This window comes from Cercospora kikuchii, assembly GCF_019650295.1.
Source record: "Cercospora kikuchii DNA, contig_00002, whole genome shotgun sequence".
NCBI lineage: Eukaryota > Fungi > Ascomycota > Dothideomycetes > Mycosphaerellales > Mycosphaerellaceae > Cercospora > Cercospora kikuchii.
In genome coordinates this window covers 51,436-70,663 of record NW_025408583.1, presented here as the reverse complement: position 1 = coordinate 70,663, position 19,228 = coordinate 51,436, and the positions used below count along the sequence as shown (strand labels likewise).

At 52.7% G+C, this 19,228-nt stretch overlaps 10 protein-coding genes across 10 annotated transcripts; 3 read left to right on the top strand and 7 right to left on the bottom strand.

Moving 5' to 3' along the window:
• Positions 1-1,712: 1,712 nt before the first annotated feature.
• On the bottom strand, positions 1,713-2,185 carry CKM354_000228000 (uncharacterized protein; the record flags this gene model as incomplete). The annotated part of the gene is made up of 2 exons (XM_044797433.1): positions 1,713-2,056; positions 2,122-2,185. The coding sequence occupies 2 exons, from the start codon at positions 2,183-2,185 to the stop codon at positions 1,713-1,715; spliced, it is 408 nt and encodes a 135-aa protein (XP_044653368.1).
• A 1,425-nt stretch (positions 2,186-3,610) lies between these two features.
• CKM354_000227900 (uncharacterized protein) lies at positions 3,611-4,616 on the top strand (the record flags this gene model as incomplete). Its single annotated transcript, XM_044797432.1, has 3 exons — positions 3,611-3,842; positions 3,902-4,042; positions 4,132-4,616. 3 exons carry the CDS (start codon positions 3,611-3,613, stop codon positions 4,614-4,616), a joined length of 858 nt encoding a protein of 285 aa, XP_044653367.1.
• A 656-nt stretch (positions 4,617-5,272) lies between these two features.
• On the bottom strand, positions 5,273-6,409 carry CKM354_000227800 (uncharacterized protein; the record flags this gene model as incomplete). The annotated part of the gene is made up of 1 exon (XM_044797431.1): positions 5,273-6,409. The coding sequence occupies one exon, from the start codon at positions 6,407-6,409 to the stop codon at positions 5,273-5,275; it is 1,137 nt and encodes a 378-aa protein (XP_044653366.1).
• A 561-nt stretch (positions 6,410-6,970) lies between these two features.
• On the bottom strand, positions 6,971-8,013 carry CKM354_000227700 (uncharacterized protein; the record flags this gene model as incomplete). Its single annotated transcript, XM_044797430.1, has 2 exons — positions 6,971-7,077; positions 7,137-8,013. 2 exons carry the CDS (start codon positions 8,011-8,013, stop codon positions 6,971-6,973), a joined length of 984 nt encoding a protein of 327 aa, XP_044653365.1.
• A 1,261-nt stretch (positions 8,014-9,274) lies between these two features.
• CKM354_000227600 (uncharacterized protein) lies at positions 9,275-10,499 on the bottom strand (the record flags this gene model as incomplete). The annotated part of the gene is made up of 2 exons (XM_044797429.1): positions 9,275-9,649; positions 9,723-10,499. The coding sequence occupies 2 exons, from the start codon at positions 10,497-10,499 to the stop codon at positions 9,275-9,277; spliced, it is 1,152 nt and encodes a 383-aa protein (XP_044653364.1).
• A 493-nt stretch (positions 10,500-10,992) lies between these two features.
• CKM354_000227500 (uncharacterized protein) lies at positions 10,993-12,396 on the bottom strand (the record flags this gene model as incomplete). The annotated part of the gene is made up of 1 exon (XM_044797428.1): positions 10,993-12,396. One exon carries the CDS (start codon positions 12,394-12,396, stop codon positions 10,993-10,995), a length of 1,404 nt encoding a protein of 467 aa, XP_044653363.1.
• A 368-nt stretch (positions 12,397-12,764) lies between these two features.
• On the bottom strand, positions 12,765-13,823 carry CKM354_000227400 (uncharacterized protein; the record flags this gene model as incomplete). The annotated part of the gene is made up of 1 exon (XM_044797427.1): positions 12,765-13,823. One exon carries the CDS (start codon positions 13,821-13,823, stop codon positions 12,765-12,767), a length of 1,059 nt encoding a protein of 352 aa, XP_044653362.1.
• Positions 13,824-14,383: 560 nt separating this feature from the next.
• Positions 14,384-15,400, bottom strand: CKM354_000227300 (uncharacterized protein; the record flags this gene model as incomplete). Its single annotated transcript, XM_044797426.1, has 1 exon — positions 14,384-15,400. The coding sequence occupies one exon, from the start codon at positions 15,398-15,400 to the stop codon at positions 14,384-14,386; it is 1,017 nt and encodes a 338-aa protein (XP_044653361.1).
• Positions 15,401-15,622: 222 nt separating this feature from the next.
• Positions 15,623-16,091, top strand: CKM354_000227200 (uncharacterized protein; the record flags this gene model as incomplete). Its single annotated transcript, XM_044797425.1, has 2 exons — positions 15,623-15,980; positions 16,042-16,091. 2 exons carry the CDS (start codon positions 15,623-15,625, stop codon positions 16,089-16,091), a joined length of 408 nt encoding a protein of 135 aa, XP_044653360.1.
• Positions 16,092-16,923: 832 nt separating this feature from the next.
• On the top strand, positions 16,924-19,228 carry CKM354_000227100 (uncharacterized protein; the record flags this gene model as incomplete). Its single annotated transcript, XM_044797424.1, has 3 exons — positions 16,924-17,641; positions 17,690-17,712; positions 17,831-19,228. The coding sequence occupies 3 exons, from the start codon at positions 16,924-16,926 to the stop codon at positions 19,226-19,228; spliced, it is 2,139 nt and encodes a 712-aa protein (XP_044653359.1).

The following is a 19,228-nucleotide window of genomic DNA, read 5'->3' as shown; positions in this document are numbered from 1 at the left end:
ACTCACAAGTCCAAAATATTGAAATCTGTCTCGGAATAGCCTCTTAGCTTTTCTGACCGCCCAAGGGAAGCTTTTTGAAGATGCATCAGTCGACATACATGTTGACCTTCCAGTACTTTGCTCGAGGATTCTTAACGCACGACACTTTGCTGCATGCTGACCTGCTCAACATTGGTTTGAAACGGTAGGCGTCTCCAAGAGCAACGTGGAATGTTAAGCTGAGCGGCATTCCCTTGCTAGGATATGTCATCCGTACACTTCAGGTCACAACAACACACCAGCAGGAGCATTAGATCCGGAAACTGGTGAACGAAGTCATTGCGATCGAAGCCTGGCTCGCTGGGCAAACAGCAAAGAAATCAGAAGAATATCGGGAGAATCATCTTGCAGTAGACCCAGAGAGACGTCCTTTTCAACGGGGTCGAGCAATACAAGCGTGCTCGCCATCAGAGAACGAGAAATTCGTTTCTTTGGTCATACATAGATTCTGACATTTTGAGCAACACGACCACGGCTCTCCTTTGGCTTTGGGGTAGAGGTGCAGGCTCTAGAAGTCCATGCTCGCGGAGGCATGCTTTACACGCACGTCTGCAGAGCAAGTCGGACAACGTCGACGCTTTCCACCGACGGACAATCACAGGAAGATACAAGTGGCTCGGAGCAACTCCGCTTGCCGTAACATCAGACGGTCGTGTTCGATGCCGCTGCCGCACCTGAGCTCGACTCCTAGAACTTCATCGGCCCTGGAATAGGAACAGAAATTTTACTCCACTGGCACTGGACTTCTGGGCCCAAATTTTCTCCACGGCGATACCCCAGATTTACCCCATGATTCCCCGATCGGCGAAACATGCTGTAAGCCTGTAAGACGGCGAAGCTAGGCAATGATTTTGCAGACCGATTTTAGACGTGAAACAAGACTAGCATCGCATTCTCGCATCATGCTGTTCTTTGGCGTGATCATGCGAAACCACTACCCGGGGATGAATGATGACCTGATCGGCATGCCAGCTTCCAGATCGATCTATATCTCGTGCCACGATCGGCCCGCATTTGTAGCTACGTTAACGCTACTCTTGCGTTAGAGCTCATAGGCAAGCTACTGCTTACGTGCGCGGTGAAACTGTCCTACTTTGGTAGTTTTGCACAAAAATCAGAAAAGCTTAGTACGAACTAGGCAGAGCTTGGCCTAGTAGGCAAACTCCGGCGGAACTTCATCTTATTCCAAGCATGAGACGTGTGGAGTGCCTTTCCTGATCGCTGATCGATGGCCCTTTCATTGCAAAGGTACCGCTTGGCTGGACGCTGGCCAAGATTCATCAGCGTGATCTTGGAACTCGTAAATCATTTGTGCGGCAAATTGCATGAGACCAAAGTCGCATGAAGAACTCAGTCGAGTGTTTCTATAGTTGCCGATACTCTAGGCAGCCACTGATGAAGGATGCCTTGTGCACCTTAGAAAAATACATGACTGGAGCGGTACTGGCAGTTGGGAATGAACCTCTGCAAACTTCAAGAATAGATAGCTATGTACACAATCACGTTCATTTCCTAGACGTGGAACTTGTCTACGTACATCTCCGGTCTCTTGAAGCCAGCCGAAAGCCTGTCCGCCTTCCCGAAAGTCTGTGGCCATGATATCGATGGCGGAAGAAGCCCTGGCCCTCGCACGCCCTACAGCGGAGAGTCATGCAGTTTCGTATGCGTTGTCTCTAGTTCTCTCGCTTCTCTTGGTAGTGCGGGGAGATGTAGTTTGGGTTGAATGGGTTCTGTGGCTCTGCCTCTGCGTCACGCTTCTCAGCGTAATGAGGTGAGATGTAGTTGGGGTTGAAGGGGTTTTGGGCCTCTGCCTCACGCTTCTCCTTCTCGGCATAGTGTGGCGAAATGTAGTTGGGATTGAAGGGGTTTTGGGCCTCTGCATCGCGCTTCTCCTTCTCGGCGTAGTGAGGGGAGATGTAGTTCGGATTAAACGGATTCTGAGCCTCACGCTTCTCCTTCTCCTGGTAGTGAGGAGAAATGTAGTTTGGGTTGAATGGGTTTTGCGCCTCGCGCTTCACTGCAATGATGTTAATCGAATGTACTGCTGCGAGGTATTGGTTGCGCGTAGCGGTAATGACTTACGCTCAACGGGCGCTGCCATAGCGCCGGCTGCGGCCATAGTCAAGAGGAGGGTTTGAGCCTTCATGATAGCGATTTGTGTAGCGGGTTGGGATATTGTGTTAAAGAGATGATGCTGAAGCTTGCAAGAACAATGGTCTCAGCAGAAGGAGGTGCTCTCTTTTATAGATATGTTTCCACAGTTGTGCTGGCTCTCACGACTCTGGACTGACCACTTCTCGGCGATACATACTACTTCTGACTTCGTCTGCTTAGACACGCATGATCATGGCCCTGCTTCATTTTCCGGCCTTCTGACCCCGTCATGCAGTACCTCACCCGGGTTTTCAGCAAACGCTGGGCCCTGAGTCGACTAAGGCCTTCTACTGGACCCATCGCCTACCTCAATCGACCGCGGCGAGTGGGCTCTTGGTCTTGTGACAAGTTTCCGCGATAGCAGCGAAAGATCGCGTCAAATGACCGATGAGGCCAGAGAGCACCCAAAGATCACGGAAAGTCATCCTGCCGTAGCGGTGAAGAGTATGAGATCTAGTGGGACACCTGCCACGACGGCCAGAGTTACCAGACTGCGGTTAGGAAATGTCTGAATTCTTTTCAAGTGAATTACCACCTGCTCCTATGCAATGAAGCACACGCCCATTAGTGCATCTTCCAAGCCCTAGAACCATTAGCAAGACCCATGGGGTTACTCCAGTCTCCAGAAGATAACTGCCGAGCTGGAGATAAGGCGGAACTCATGAAGAGCGTACTTCCAAGTGACCCAAGACTTGGGTCGCTCTAAGGACGGATGGTGCAGCATCCTGTAACAGTTAGCATTCACGCTTATTAATTCTCGCCAGTACTAAACGTGTTTCGCCGTGACATACGCCCGAGGACAACCGCCGCGCCAGCGCGTCTGACCAGTCGATCCGAGACGAGCCCAGCTGGGAAAACAAGCGGTGGTGTTGAGTGTAACGCTGTTCCGTCGTGCAGCCGTGTGGGAATAGATTCGGCATTGCTTTTCACCCTGGAAAGGAAGTCAGGATCGATGGGCCAGAAAAGGTGAAGCAGCGAGTGGAGACCCCAGAGAACACTGCACCACTTGAGCACAGCCCAGCAATTTGGTAAGATTTCTTCACGGGTAAACACGTCTGGTTGTCGCCCAGAAATCCGCCGGCATGGATTCGCACTCGGTCACGCTACCTCCGCTTTTGAGCGGAGTTTCCCCGACATCCCCAGGACTTGCAAGTGAGCCCTAGACTGCACTTAGGTCTTCAACCCCACGCCGACCGAATGGTCGCTTATGGACACTCCGGGTTAGGTGCAAGATGATGGGGCTAGGATTCGAAGGACAAGCTGGAAGAGAAAAAGAATTCTCCCGAATCGAAGTTTCCCCAAGTTTTGGAGCCTACGAACTTGACCCCCCGTGTCTTTCACATCAAGTGCCTCCCAATCTCTCAAACACCAACGCCGCAAAGATTATAGCACAGTACTGTGAGATCGCGATCAGAAGATGGGATATCACCGCCTCACATCACCAGCCTACCATGACGAAGCAGAAGATGCACCACTCACAAATGGCGAGTCGAAAGAAGATGGCAATCCGCATCGTTACAAGAAGCCTTCGAGTTGGAAAATGCGTTTCATTACAGGAATCTCAATAGCAATGAATGTCGTCACCTTGATGCTCTGCGCAGCTCTCTACTCGAAAATCACATCACAGCTTGACGAGGATTCCAAACTACGTAAGTTCAATTGCAGCAACTGAAAGAGAGTTATGTTGGAGACTGATCACTTCAAAAAGATCCCTTCTTCGAAGGAGTAGACGACGAGCTCTATCCCAATGATTTCGAAGCAGTCCACTTATCGTCATCAAAATTCTCTCAACCCGTATCAGTCGCCGGGGACAAAGTCGAAGAAGAATGGATCAAAATCGGAGCTTTCTGTAGGTCTGCCATAAACTCGCCTGTGGTCCCCCACCCTCAGCATACATCTGTCCCTTCATACTAACCACAGAAAACATCATCATCACAGACCAACCCGCCTTCCTCCCCGACAAATACGCCGCAGACTTCAACTTCATCCCCGGCAAACACCTCCGCTACACCCCCTCAGACGGCGACTACGCCCTCTACAGCGGCTACTCCGCCGACGTGGCAATGACACACTACATCCACTGCGTGAACCTCCTCCGCGAGTCCCTGTGGTTCAACTACGACTACTACCGCAGCATCCACATGACATCTTTCAACGTCCCCGAAGGCCAAGAACAAGCCATCATCGATCATGTGTCGCATTGCGTGGATGCGTTGAGGAAAATGATTATGTGTGAGGCGAGTTTGGAACTTTGGCCGTTTGTGACGAATGCTGATGGACTGAATGTTACGGATATGAGTGCGAGTACGAGGAAGTGTAAGAATTATGAGGCGAGGAGGAAGTGGGTGGAGAAGTGGCAGAGTTGGGGTCAGCCGCATCAGGTTGATGATCATCATCCTTCGCATTGGCGGGTGTCTGGATAAGAGGAAAGCTGGAGAGATGGTTTCGTCATTACGTCGATGACTTTCTCTGTTCGAATCCAAAGCTTTTGGCAAGATGAATTTGCAGATGAGATGGAACCCTTTTTCTTTTTTTTTTTCTGTCTTCACACGAACGAACGACACATGTAGCAACTTCATGAAGCGATTGGCTTCAACCTGACCCACAACCCCCCCTTAATCATCAACACAACCCCCCAATCAAACTCCAACTCCTGCCTCGTTCCGTCAATCCCTTGCCCTATATACTCCATCTCAAACTCCCTTATCAAACCCGCCAACACAATCGCCATTTCCGTTCTTGCCATTTTTTCTCCAATGCATATCGTCGGTCCTTCTCCAAATGTCATGAATGCTAATCGCTCTTTTGCGCCGCCTGTGGGGTCGGAGATCCAGCGGGAGGGGAGGAATTGGGAGGGGTCTTGGGACCAGAGGGTGGGGTTGTGGTTGAAAGTTCTGAGGACGGTCATGAGGATGGTTCCGGAGGGGATGAGGTGGTCGAGGAGGTTAACGTCTTTCGTTGGTTCGCGGGCTAGGGTGGGAATGATAGGATACATTCGGAGCGTCTCGTTGCAAATCGCGTTGAGGAGGGGGAGGGAGGCGATGAGGTCCAGATGAGCTGGTAGAGAGTCTTCTTTCGATTAAATACGGGGCATTAGCTCGGTGATTTCTGCTCGAAGACGATCTTGCAGTGTCTTGTCTTTGCTTAGCTCAAAGATTGCTAGGCATAGCGTTTGCGCGATGGTTTCGTGGCCTGCGCCGAGGATTCCTAGGGCTTGATTCACTAACATTTCGAAATCCGTGATACCTTCACGAATGCATGCGGAGATGATGTCGTTGTGTCCTTCTTTAATCGCCGCCTTTGATGGATTCGAAGCTGTCCCCTCGTCTCGATCAACTACACTATCTTTCCTTCCCGCCTCCTCCTCTTCCGACGCGAAGATCTCACCCTTCTTCTGCGCAATTACCCCTCCGATTCGCCGCCGTACTACCTCCACCGCTTTGGCAGTCTGCTGGTTTCTTGTCGTCGGAAACTTCTCCACCAGATTCCGAGGTAGGAAGTGCACGAGTAGAGTCCATACCAGTCCCGCTCGCGACCTATTCCCTCCGCCCCGGAAGGCAGCAGCATATTCTTTCCAAAGATCATTGTCTGGATTTGCGAGACAGTCAAAGTCAAGACCAAAGCCTGCTTGTCCGATAATGTCCAATGTGGCGCGGTTGACGAGTCCCGTGATTTCGACTGCGCCTCCGCTGCTGGCATTATCTTCGCTCTTCGCCGCTGCCTTTTGCAGTGACTCGGCAAGTTCTTGGGTCTTAGCCCAGAAGAGCGGATACTGGTTCTTGATATGTCGGAGTTTGAACACTGGCTGGAGAAGTTTCCGCTGCATCTGGTGGTCTTCGCCTACGGCCGTCACGAGCCCGTTGCCGAGAAGCGAGGATAGGATTTTTCGGGATATAGTCGCTTTCTGGTACCTAGAGTTTGCTCCTCTTTGGTATACTTCTTGAATGGCTGCTGGAGTGGTGAGCAGAATTTTGGGCTTGTTGAACATGCCTCGATAGAGGATGAGAGCGGAATTGGGGACGCTGTCTGCCCATGCTTTTCGCTGATCGTGATCTGGTTCGATGAAGAAGCGGCGCCATATGGGTGCTTGCGGCGCTTGAGGGATCGAGCGAGTCCAGTCATTCGTAGTGAGATGGGAAGTGAGAAGTAGCAGGGAAAGTGCGATGATTGCGACGGCCAAAAGGGTCGCCGGGTCAAGAGCTGGTACGTTAGTCATTGCAATTGTATGTAATATAGCAGCAGCCTATGTTGCGTCTTGAAGCAATGGTGCCAGCTGGAACGGGGTCCAAGGGGATATTAGTATCACGATAGTAATCAAGTCGCAGCTCCGCGCCATCCGACTGCTGGGTGAGTTCCCCAATGACATGGCTCTTCCATGTAGCTGGGCATTTCCCAGTGCAGAGCTTGAGACCTCTCGGGCTTCTATAGCGTAGAAGGGGCAGCGCAGTGTCATCAGTCCAGCACAGGTCCCAGTTGATATGCACAAGACAAGTCTTCATCTTTGCAACCAAACACTTTTCTTCAGGACTTATTCCGTGCCTGTATTACACACTATTTCTGTTCTGTTGTTATAGTAGTAGTTCCAGTACCCAGCCAGCTCTATTCATCTCATGACCTCAAAGAGAAATAGAATGAAATGAAAAGAAAAAGAGGAAAAGGCGTACTCTGGTATCTCGCACACAAACGCACAAAAGGAAACTCGGAAAAGTAATTCTACACGCCATCCCCATGTCCAATCTGATGATGAATCAATGAGCCCAGCTCATATCCCGGGAATCTATGCATTGGTCGTGTTGTTGTTATTGTTATTGTTGTCGCTCTTGAACCACCCTTGAGTGGCTCCGTAGATGACGATGATGAGGACGATTACGAGAATGATGGCGACTGTGAATTGAGTCAGTACGGTGTGGAAAGAAAGACGAGCAGAAGGGATTGGTACTCACCACAAATACCCAAGCAAATCCACTTCTTCTTCCGCGCGGCACGAGCACTGCTGACACCCTTGTCCAGATGTACATTGCCCGCTTCGATGTGAGTATAGGTCTCCTCGGCCTTGGTCTCAATATCCATAACGGCAGCTTCTTGCTGAACAACAATGGCATCCAAATCTTGGAACAGCTGTTGCAATTCAATCATGGTCCTCTCAATCTGCTGAATGGCATCGTGTCGTTGTTGAACATTGCGCAATGTGCTGTTGGCTTGACCTCTACGATCCGACTGCATGAGAGCCTGCTGGAAGATCTGTGTATCACCGCCTGCTTCTGTGGCCTCGCGAATCTCCGCCTCTGACGCATCCGGCTTCACGATGAGATATTGTCGACGTTGCTGCTCTTGCACCTCTTTGCGGAAAGCGGCTTCGGTCTGCTGGTAAGACTGAATGGCCTTTCGTATCCTCCGGTCGAGCGCATCGACTTGTGGCTTGTTGCGTGGGTTGCCTGCATCTGGTTGTCCCTTGATGCGCTTCACGCGATCTGCCAATCCACGGTATCCTGACATGATGTCTGCGCTGAGGGCGTCGACATCTTTGTTAGAGACGCCGGCGCTGGAGATGAAGGAGCGTTGTAGTCTCTGGAGTTCTCCCAAGCGGCTCTCGAGGTCGTCAATGGCACGGCCGACGGCGCGACAATCGTTCAGGATCTGATTGGGGTCGCGTTGGGGTTGTTCGTTCGAGTATGGAGCGCCATTGTGTGCGAGGGGTTGCATTTCGACGCCGCCGCCGTAGGCTGGAGGAGGTTGGCCATAGCCGCTGCTGTCGGTATCGTATGGGTTGGCTTGGCCGTAGCCACCGCCGCCATATGTGTTGTTGTACTGTGCCGCCATGTCGCTGTCAGTGCTCGTTCTCGCTCGTCAATGGCTCAAAGTGGCAGCGTGGGAGGTGGGAAGCACAACAACAAGACAACGAGTGCCTGGGTGGTGGTGATATGTTGTTTTGTTTGCGCCCCGCCATCCTGCTGCACATGATGAGGTGCTTACTCACAGCCATGCTGATGCGAATCCCTGGCGCCTGACTCTGTGTGCCGCTGGCGTGCGTGCGTGGTGGCAGTCCGGTGGTCGACTCCTGAGCCCGCTCGCGGTTGCCTGTCCTTCCGTCCCGTGGAATGCTGCTTCTTGTGCTGGCTCTCGGACAATGGAAATGGAAAGCGATGTGCAGACGAGGCGGGTCGAGCCTTTTCGATTGTGAAGTCGCGAAGGGTATGGAAGAAGGAGAGTGGGCGCAGGCGTGTGTAGTTGTTGCTGCTTCTGCTGCTGCATTCAATTCAGGGTTCGCGTTTCACCCTTGCTCGCGACGGCGCTAAGGCAACCCTAAGCTTCGCCGCCACCCGACTACTGCAGCACAAAATAGAGCAGCCTGCACAGCCATTGCCATTGCGACAACGCAGCTCTTGTTCTTCCACTCTCCCAGCATCATCGCGTATGAGGAGCTGTGAAATCCTGCTGCCTCTCGCTGTGCATCGACTGGATGATCCGGCAACTCGCCTCTCCCGACTACGGCCGCACGAGAATTGCGCAGAGAACAGGCAGTGGCCCAGTTCGGCGCGATCCGAGGCTGGGCTTCCTGCACCGTGCTGACCACTTTGTTGCATCTTTCCCGCAATGCACTGCCAACGTGATGCTGCTGCTTCCCAGGATAGCCTCATCATCCTCAGCTCAGAACTCTTACCCGCCACGTCTGCCGCGTAGCTCGTCAGCACGCCGGCATCTTGAAAGCCGAATTGTACGAGAGCGCTGTCCGAAGCGGTCAAGGAGTCCGCTCCGCCGTCCCGTCTTGACGACCAACGTCCGTGATAAGACACGGTCTGTGTTGCAACACCAATCCGGCACCACTTCGCATATCGCATTCTCGCACCCGTCTGTGCTGCATCGATCGTGCACTGCCATCGCTGCAGACAGACGTCTTCCCGCGTGATGAAGCTGGGCATCGCAATGGAGAGAATGGTAACGTACCGAACGACTCAATTCAGCTTAGCAATAATAACAGCACCTGTGAGAGCCACAGTGCAGCTCCCAACTCCCCTCTTAATCCAGCAAGCCCTTTTTCCATCCCTCGATGTCATTCTGCGGAATCAGAAACTCTTCGTCTTCATTCGTCGCACGCTTGTTTCCCGCTGCGACCGCGCTCAACAGGCTCATCATCATCTCCCTTGGCCTGGGAAGCACTCATCGCCTCACCCTCGGCCGAACTCTTCTTGATCGGCTGAGTCCCAATCAGCTGCTCCAGGATCGGATCTCTCTCATGCATCTTCAACCTCTTCTGGATCTCGTCCTTGACTTCATCCTTCACTTCACTCGGACCTTGCTCCCACCCACTCTTATCACCCAACTGATTGGCTCGATCATTGAACCTTTTGTCCACCGCCTCTCTCACGATCTTGAGGATCGGACCTGTCATCTTGAACCCGTCATTCATTTCCTCCCAGCGATAGTTGAATCTCTCGTCCGTCAATTCGGTGACAGTCTGCAGAATCAAATGTCAGCTCTCTCAGTCCAAAGGGAACAGTAGAATTCATGCAGAGCGCAGATCCTCTCACCTGCTGATAATTTGCTCTCCACTTCGAAACAAGGGTGGCATGGAACCGAGTCGCTTCGTTCTGACGATACTCGTCGAGCTTGCTGGCAATCATCCGCTCAACATAAAGGCGCTCGTTGTGACTTACGGAATCCACCCTAGATTGAACCATGCGCGAGACTGCTTGAGCCATTTCGACTTCCGGAGCTTGTCGCCAGATAGGAGAATTTGGCGATGAAGCCGCCGCGACGTTGCTGTCAAGCGATGGTCGAGCAGCTCCTCCTGGTCCACGACGTCCTGTCCTTTGTGGTGGAGTGAAGGTAAATTCCGCAGAAGGACGGTTTCTCTTGTTGTTGGCGCGATCTGAGTTTGGACTTGGTCGCTTCCCTTGGCTGGGAAAAGGACCAGATGCTGGTGGCGCACGTCTTCCAGCGCGTTGTGATGGCAAGGGAGCTCCATCTGGGCCGTAAAGTCGAGAAGGGTAATCTGTAGTCCAGTCTTCAGTGTCTGTGATTCCTTCTGGGTTGGAGTCTTCGCTTGTACCTTCTTCCCCGTTGATAGGAGTGGCGGGAGAATCTGCAAGAGGTTCGAATCCTTGCACTCTGTCTCTGCGACTTGGACGCTCTGAAGTGGTAGGAGTCGTGACTGGGCTCACTGGCTGATTCTCAGAGCTACCAGCCTCGACGGGCTCTTGCTTGATTGTGGTGTCTGGCTCGTTGGTTTTAAGAGGAACGCATTTGTGTTGACTGATGTCCTCGCCCACTCTAAACCATTGATTGCAAAGGTCGCATGATTTCATCTGGCCGGGCAACCAAGGGAGTGCGGCCGGGCTGAAGTTGCTCGGATTCGTGGTGTGCTGTTCGAGGTGCTCGGTGCGTGGGTAATGTGTCGCGCAAGGAATAATGGTGTGATCTGGGAAGATGATTATCAGCGGGGGACTCGCTGACTTCGGACCGGAGGGCAGGATGTGAAGCGTCTGCGGCGGATTGTGGGAAGACTGGTGGCAGCAGCGGAGACACAGCCTGGCAGAGAGATGCTGTCCACGAAGCACACTTCTGACTCACAGAATGCTGTTTGGATCGAGTTCGCTGTTAAGTGCTGCTATCTGTTCCAAGTGTGTATGTACAAGGTAATCAACGAAGGATGTAGCAGCAGCGAGACGCCACGCCCTTTTCAAGTCACTTCCTTCACCAAAAGGTAGTCACTGCCAAAAGTTTGGATGACAACAGTGCAACTGCGGCGCTGCACCCGACAACAAGGCCATCATCGCCAGCACTTGCTTCGCGGCGTGTTTACATGCTTTGCAAGAACTCTGTCATCTTGACCTTGTGTTCCTGCACTTTCTTCTCCACCACAGAGTCGATCTGCCGTCTCTCGATGGCCATCTGAGCTTCGGCTTCCGCCTTGATGTCAGCTTCGAATTGCGTCTTCTCGGCAGCAAGCTGAACTTCCTTTTCCTCAATGACCGCTTCCCACTTCATCTTCACTGCAGCGATCTGAGCATCTCTTTCCATGATTTCGGCCTCGTACTTCGACTTCAGAGCAGCGATCTGAGCTTCTTTTTCCTCGTTGATAGACTCCATCTTGGTCTTCTCGGCGGCAAGCTCAGTCTCCTTCTCGATGATGATAGACTCGTATATCTTCTTGCAAGCAGCAATTTTGGCCTCGGCCTCCTTCTCACGGGCAGATTCGTGCTTCTGGATCTCTTGCCGGGCCGTTCTCTGAACGGCATCCTCGAACATAGCACCCAGTCTCTCACGCTCTGCCGCGAGTTGTTGTGTCAGACGCGCGTCGTACGCGAGGCCCAATGCTGCTGTGCGCTCGTCCAAACGCTGGTTGAACAGTTGCTGAACCTCGAGTCCAACGCTTCGTGTGATGGGCTGGCCATGACGGCCCGAGGTCTCGACAGAGGAGTACCGGTTGTCAATGGATAGCTCATCAGGCTCGGCGAAGAGAGCGGCGCTCCCGGGCAGCGGGTTGGAGTCGACAACCTTTGAAGAAGGGGCAATGGACACCTGGAAATGCTTTCTCAACGACTTTGACTTCCTGGGAGCGACAGCGATGACATCCTCCGAGTCGGACATGGCTTCGTCGGCAGACACATCATTATCCCGATCGGGAGAGCTATCGCCACGATCTCTGACTTTGAATGTTTCGAAGCGCTTTCTCAAGGGCCTGGAGTGGGAGCTGAAGTCGAAGTCCTCAGATCCACTGGATCGCTTGCTAGGGATCGACGACGTCTTTCCGCCGGACGAGGTCGTACCTTGCGTTGTGTCCGTGAGTTCTGATTCATCGCTGTACGCGCTCTCTGATCTTTTGCTCAAGTTTTTGAGCATGCTGTATTTGACTCTGCCGAGGAACTGGTTCCACGTCGATGAGTCACAGTTCTGGCGAGTGCCAGAGAACAGTTCCGCGAAGAGGGGGCTACTGCGTTCGACTTCAACCCAAAGGCGCGCGCGGTGAGCGCCATCTGGATCGAATTCATTGAGATTTTGGCGAAGCAGCGCTTTGCCCTCGAAAATTGGCTGCTGGCCGATCAACTTGATCTGCTGCCGAAGCTTGTCGTATTCCGTATTGGCGCAAGCTAGAACTTGTTGGCATTCTGCCTTGGAGAGCCAGCCTCTGTTCCCCTTGCCTTTGAAGGGTGGAAGGGATGATGCGGTGTGCTTCACCGCGCCGTGTGGTGAGCTCGACATGGCGAATGTGTTGTTGCAATGTTGATGAGTGAAAGTGAACGCCGACGCGCCTGTCGTTGCAATTGTAGCTGCAAACGCGAAAATGGCGCTATGCAGCACGCGAGATGCAAACACAATCATTTTGGTGCACGGTCCATTGTTTTCAATGGCGCGTTTGATTGCGATGGAGAACCTCATTGTTACTGCTTCCTTCATATGCGAGTTGTGCAGCTAATGCTTCACTCACGAGGCCAGTGTCCATCTAATCAGACTCTCAACTGTGGCCAGATAGCAAGTGAAGTTCCGCTCCTCTCAATCTGCCTTCACTTGGCTGACACTGGCTTGCACCTGCGTGTTGGCCTTCTTGCCGACAGGTACTGCGACTTGCATCAGAATAAGCTCTTCAGCTGCTTTGCAACTGCCTCTTCCCATGTGATCCTCTCCTCCGGCAGTCTGATTCGCACTTGCTGCTCGACCAGAAGTCCAATCTCGTTCCTTTCGGCAGCGACTTGAGCTTCGGCTTCCCCCATGATGGCAGACTCCAATTTCTGCTTCTCTTCAGAGACTCTTTCTTTCACCTGCTCTTCTACGATCTGAGCTAGATTTTTGCGCTCTTCTGCAATCTTGTCACGTTCCTCGGCAAGTTCTGCTCGCTCTTCTCTGACTTGTGCTGCTACACGAGCTTCGAAGGTGTCCTCCAGATCCGCGGTACGCTGGTCTAGATGTTGTTTGCCGAGCGCCATCATGTTCTTCGCGAAGTCCCCGGCGACCTCCTCGGAGGATTGGTCGTGAGATGGCAGTACGTCGTTGGGCGGAATTTGGTGGTCGTCCGCTGTCTCTTCACTCTGTACTTGTTCGACGGTCTTGCAAATTGGAGTGGTGTTTCTGCTGCCAAGTGATGAGCTCTCAGGCGTATCCGGAGTCCGCCACGACAGCTTTGCTCTCTTTGCTGGGCCCTCATCATTGTCCGCCTCGAGCGTGGTTGAGAGTTCCGTCACTTCCTCATTCTCATGCTCCGTGTCGTTGTCAAGATCGACCACTTCAGATGTACTGCTGCGCTTTCTTGGTAACAACTTTGCTCGGTTGTCGCGAGATGCCTTCTTGAATGGCTTTGCCACCATGTGTATTACGGCCGACTTGACGCTAGTGACATATTTGGACCACGTGCTCGGATCGCGGTTCTGTCGTGTGCCTGCGAAAAGTTCCACAAAAAGCGGGTTGCTCCTCTCGACTTCCTCCCAGAGGATCCGCCTATGCAGTCCAATAGAGTCGAACGATCGAAGGTCCTGCTCGAAGAGCACCTTGCCTTTGAACGTAGGTTTCGTACCGATTGAGAGCACAGCATCTTTGAGAAGTGTGAATTCGTGGTCGGTGCAGGACAGAGTTTGAAGGCATTCCGGTGTTGTTAAGTAGGTGCTGCCGCCGCGAACGGCCGGCAGAGCTGCCATGGCGGGCAGCTTTATGCCTCGTGCGAAAAGGTCGCGAGCGAGGTGTTTATTTTGTGATGCGTTTAGTGGAAGTCGACGCGTTATGCATCGATTGTTGCCGTCGCTGCTGCAAACGCGAATGTCACGCTAGCGCGCGAAAGCAGGGGACCTCGCGGGTAGGCACAGCACGTCTATGCTCGCTCCACTGACCGTCCAGCGCCTCCACCAATTAGGCACACGCCCATGAATGTAGCCCATTACGGACATCGTTATGTCCGTTGAGGCAAACTTGTTGGTACGAGCATACTCAATCCCACCTTTTGCTTTACGTTCATGCCGACGACTCTGGCTTCACCGGCGTCTTGATCTTCACGATCCTATCAAGATCTGGCCTGTCCTCGCACTGAGACATCATTCCTGCTTCTGCAACGCCAAACTCCATATCTGTGTCGTAACTTCCGCGGCGATGACCTCCAAGCGTTGTCGTTCTCGTACTCGTGGTGCAACAGCGGTGAGACATTCCTGTTAAGCGACCTCAAATAAGTGCGACCTCAAATGAGTTATGGACCCTCCAAACCTGCTCAGCTCACTTCGACGAGCCTCAGCGCCTTGTCAACAGCGCTGGCAGCACGTCCTACTTCGCCTCCCTCTCTTTTGGCCTCTTGCACGCCGAATTGGAACGCCCCGTGCATGTTCAAATCCAGGAACACATTCATCCTCTCCTCCGGAGCATCGTATACTTCGCTTTCCACGTCCCGCGGCGCGCCGAACAGGTTGAGATACCCAAAAGGGTTGCTCCTCTTCGAGAGCAGATGAGAGTCTGCCTGACACAACGGAAACAAGGCCGCTGCTCTTCGTGCTTCCGCTTGAAGATCTGGCGGAGGCCGTACGAGTCCAGCATTGATGAAGTGCGCCAATGTTGATAGCTGATGTACCAGGAGCTTATTACTTCCAAGATTCGTCTTCGTCTTCGTGGCTGACCAGTTTCCATTCTGAACCACTCCACTGCTGCTCGTACCTTGCCAGGAAAGCAAGTTCTGGAAAGTCTGTAGAGTCTTCACCCATCCTCCTGCTTGGCTGACGACCGCTTCTCCGTTCGTCTCCAGTAGCCAGTCCAGTACATCGAGTGCCGTCAACCGGATGTCATTCGAAAGATGTGAAAGTCCTGCTCGAGTGTAGAGCACCGTCTGCTCGAGATTCCCGAGCTGCCCAGCGGGAAGAAGCTTCAGCAATTTCAGGACTTGACCTCTTACTGCCGAATTACCATCCAGGATCAAAGGGCTGACTTTTACCAGCACATCCGATGCCGGCTTTGGAAAATTCCCGCTCGGCGCCGCTGCTACGGCTGTGATGAGATACGTGAGTGCATCTCTCCTCTGGGTCTCGTTCCGACTGCTCAAAAGGGACAAATTGTGGTGAAAGAGTGCCGCAGCATCTCGAGTGCCTTCGCTGAGGGACTGCTGCTTCAAGACGATGGACTTGGCTGAGAAGCTGGTATCGGTGGCATTTGTATTTTTTGGTCGTGCTTTTCCGACTTTCAGCTTGGGTTTGGCGAAGTCGGCTTTTTTCTCTTTCTTCTTTTTGGCTGAGGAGCCCATTTTGTAAGATATCGCACTTTCGTCCGGTATGTGTCTAGGCTCGCGAGTCCTGCTGTCACATGGTAAGCGATAATTTTGAAGTGAAGCAAGAGCAGTTTCAGAATTAAAGTTGCGGGACGATCATCCCGAACCGAACCTCGCTTGCACTTGCTCACCCGACGACCTGGCATCTTGTTTGCATTTCACAACACCACGGCCATGCCGCAGTTGGACGATTGAGATATGGCATCGCAGCAGCCATCGCCCTCAGCCGAGACGGAGGCGCTCTTGTCTCGTCTGTCGCAGCGTTCCGGAGTCCAAGGCACACTTATCCTCGCCCGCGATACTGGGGCTATCGTGCGCTCTTCAGGACTGGTCACCGACGCAGACAACGCCGACGAGGAAGCGCGTCCGCCGACTTCGAACGGAGCAGATGATGGAGTGAAGAAGAGAGGGACTAGAAAGGCTGAAGAGGTTGCGCGCCTGATATACAAATTTGTGCAGGGCGCGGGAGAGATGATCGAGGATTTGAATGGAGAGTATGACGAGGCAAAGTTGCTGCGTGTGAGGACGAAGAAGAATGAGGTGGTGATTGTGCCAGGTATGTCAGGATATCATAGGGAGTGCGCTGGTGAGGAATAACACGCTCATTGGACCTGCAGATGCGAAGTTCCTGCTCGTGGTCATTCATGATACTCCACCAGCACCCTAAACCCGATCTGTGCCGACTTGGAACACCACTGCAGCCTTGCTATTCATGATGAATACTGGCTATCCCCCTCGTTTGCCGTCTCTTTTCGGGATCACGAGAAGGGCAACTGTCCCCGCTGCGGCGGGCAGATCCAATGCGGGCGGAAGACATCCGATCCCGATCAACCCGGGCACAGCCCAAAGAAGCGCGCGCGCATCGTCGGACATTGCAATGGAGTACTCCTCAGGGGCGGGAAAATCAGAGCTGGCAAGTAGTGACGACTGATCCTTGATGGCAATCAGCGCAGCGCTGCTAATCCCTATGGTAGATTCTACACGTATACTGATGCTCGTCCTTCGCCTTCACGCCCAACTCCAACCCTTTCTTCATTGATTACTCTTTCTCAGCAAGCTCTGTGCCTTCTTGTCCCCTCATCTTCACTATCTGCCCTCAGGTCTTGATCGCCCCATCTGCTCCCGACGTCTAGTCTTCCGCGATACGGACTTTGTCACGCTACATGGGACTGCTCGGATGTTTTTCGAGTAGCGGAATCCCATGTACTTGGAGCCATCGAGCTTCAAGGCACGGACAGCTCGTGATGTCAGCTTTTGTCATCACCATGCATACAGTGGCTGAGCCAAGAGATGTGTGCAGCATGCACGTTGTGAGGGGGCTGACGCTCCTCTCAAACGATAGCTCGATCCACTGCCTTCGCTAGCCATCAGGCTGGGCCCTTCGATCTCTTGAACTGGATGCCTTTCGAATCCTAGGCATCACTTCACGACACTCCCTTGACACACAGCAAGCGCAAGTCGTGCTGATACCGACGTCGAGTCAAACGTACGCCGAGAGCATGAGGCTTCTTCGTGCCGATGGCGACGAACTCGTTTTGGAGACGGCGTATGGTGAAAGCAACAAGTATGCTATCTTGTCCCACAGGTGGCTGCCCGAAGACGAACAGGAAGTTAGATACGCGGATATTGTGAATCGGAAGGACGATCTGAGGTCCAAGCCAGGCTGGAACAAGCTAGAATGGTGTCGCCAGCAAGCTAGCGCTGACGGATTGTTATACTTCTGGGCCGATACCGCATGTATCGACAAGAGCAGCAGCCAGGAATTGACTGAATCGATCAATTCGATGTATAAGTGGTACAAAGAGGCCGAGGTCTGCTATGTCTACCTCCAGGATATGCCCGATCCGGAAATAGAATTCGATGACCACGGTTTGGCCACAGGTGAAGCTGATATCGCCGATGCAATCATGACTGATGAGTCGCAGCCCTCGGCTACAGTGTTCAACCCAGACCATACGCCATCGATATGGGACACCTGGGATCATGAGGCCTTCAAGAAATGCACGTGGTTCACACGAGCTTGGACACTGCAAGAGATGATCGCTCCACGTCAGGTCAGGTTCTACAGCCAGTCATGGCGCTTTATTTGCAATCTTGAGGATATCGTTCCTGAGATTGTAGAGCTGACTGGGGTGCATGAGGCCATCTGGAAGGAGGGAAGGCACTTGAGTACCTTTAGCGTGGCGCAGAAAATGTCTTGGGCGTCAACTCGTACAAGTGAGCATACTTTGCTTATCGAACGGCAATGTCGCTGATTGCATGCAGGTACGAAGGTTGAAGACCGTGCGGTATGTGCAACATTCGGCGTCATTCAAGTTTATGTCGCTAGTGCACGACGTTGCCCTCCACCTCGCCTGTTGCTTATGGCCGTACACGTGCATCTGCTGACCGCTGACTCTATTCTAGTACTCACTACTCGGCCTGATGGGTGTTAATATACCCATTCTGTACGGCGAGGGCACGAATTCGTTCCAGAGACTGCAGGATGAGATTCTTCGCACCGGCTCCGAGGATTCAATCTTCGCATTCAATGTCGCTGGAGAGACATACGACATTGGCTCTTTCAAGACGACATCCTTGTTGGCCCGATCACCTGAAGATTTCCAAGGTTGTGGCAATGTCATATCGGACAACGAGCACGTCTCACAAGGCTTTCAGGCTATCACTAATGAGGTTAAATTCCGTCAAAAAACCATGTCCGATACCGATGGACGCTTCACACGCTGGTGGGACACACTGTCGATTCCCGACTACTGGAGTACACGAAGCATGATCCTGAGATGCGGCATCGAGAACGAGCCTGAGATGATCCTCGTTCTCCAGCTCCGAGCAGTAGGTCATCGCCGGTCAGACCTCTACGCCGCAGATGTTACTTCTGGCTCTCGCGTGCAGACTTGGCGTATAGGTATTCACGAATACGACTCCTCTTCCTACAAGACTTTCAGCGTGCTCCGCGATCCGACGCATCACCATCTTACACGCAATGAGCGCAATGAGCGCAATGACCAGACTTTGAACATCCTTTGCGACTCCAGATGCGCTCTGAACATTGAGCTGAGGAGAGAATCAATTCCGGGTGCTTGGAACGAGCAACGGATGTGCTTCGTGCTGCTGAGGGAGGATGGAATCCTTCCAGAGTTTGATGCGGAACTGGAGCTCAGTACGCCGGGATCCGGAGAAATCATCAGTGCACATGTCGAGCTCTTGCCAACGCAAAAGGGCGGGATTCTTCGTATGAGATTCAACAAGGCGATGTTCTTGCCAAATTGGACTACGCTCATCCTACTCAGAGACACACATTACTGTACCTTCACATGCCACAATGGTGGGATCCTCGTGGGCAGGGCCTTTACTTTCAATAGGCCTCTCGAGAAGGACAATCTCCTGTTCTTGGAGTTCGAACATATGCCGCTGCGCAATGTGCCATTGCGCGCTTGTCGCAGAGTTGGCCTATGCATTGCCATTTTTCTCTTGGCTGTAGCTCTCCTACCCATTGGGATAATGTTGTTGCCGGTACTAATAGGGGGGGTCTGGCCGAATACCTTGGTCACCCGGATTCTACTGCCCCTATTGGTCTGGTGCCTGATTACGGGTATCTTGTATCATTTCGACAAGATGTCACTAAGTATCCTACTATCGGTGCCTTTTGGCATGTTGGGAGTTGGCGATATTGCTGTGCTTGCATTTTTCGTATTGATGTATGTGGACGACTACATACTTCTTTTTGGTCCGTGGGATGGCAATGCTCCAGAGCTTCAGAGCACGACCGAGCTTGAGTGGGGCGGCGCTGAATCAAACGATTGA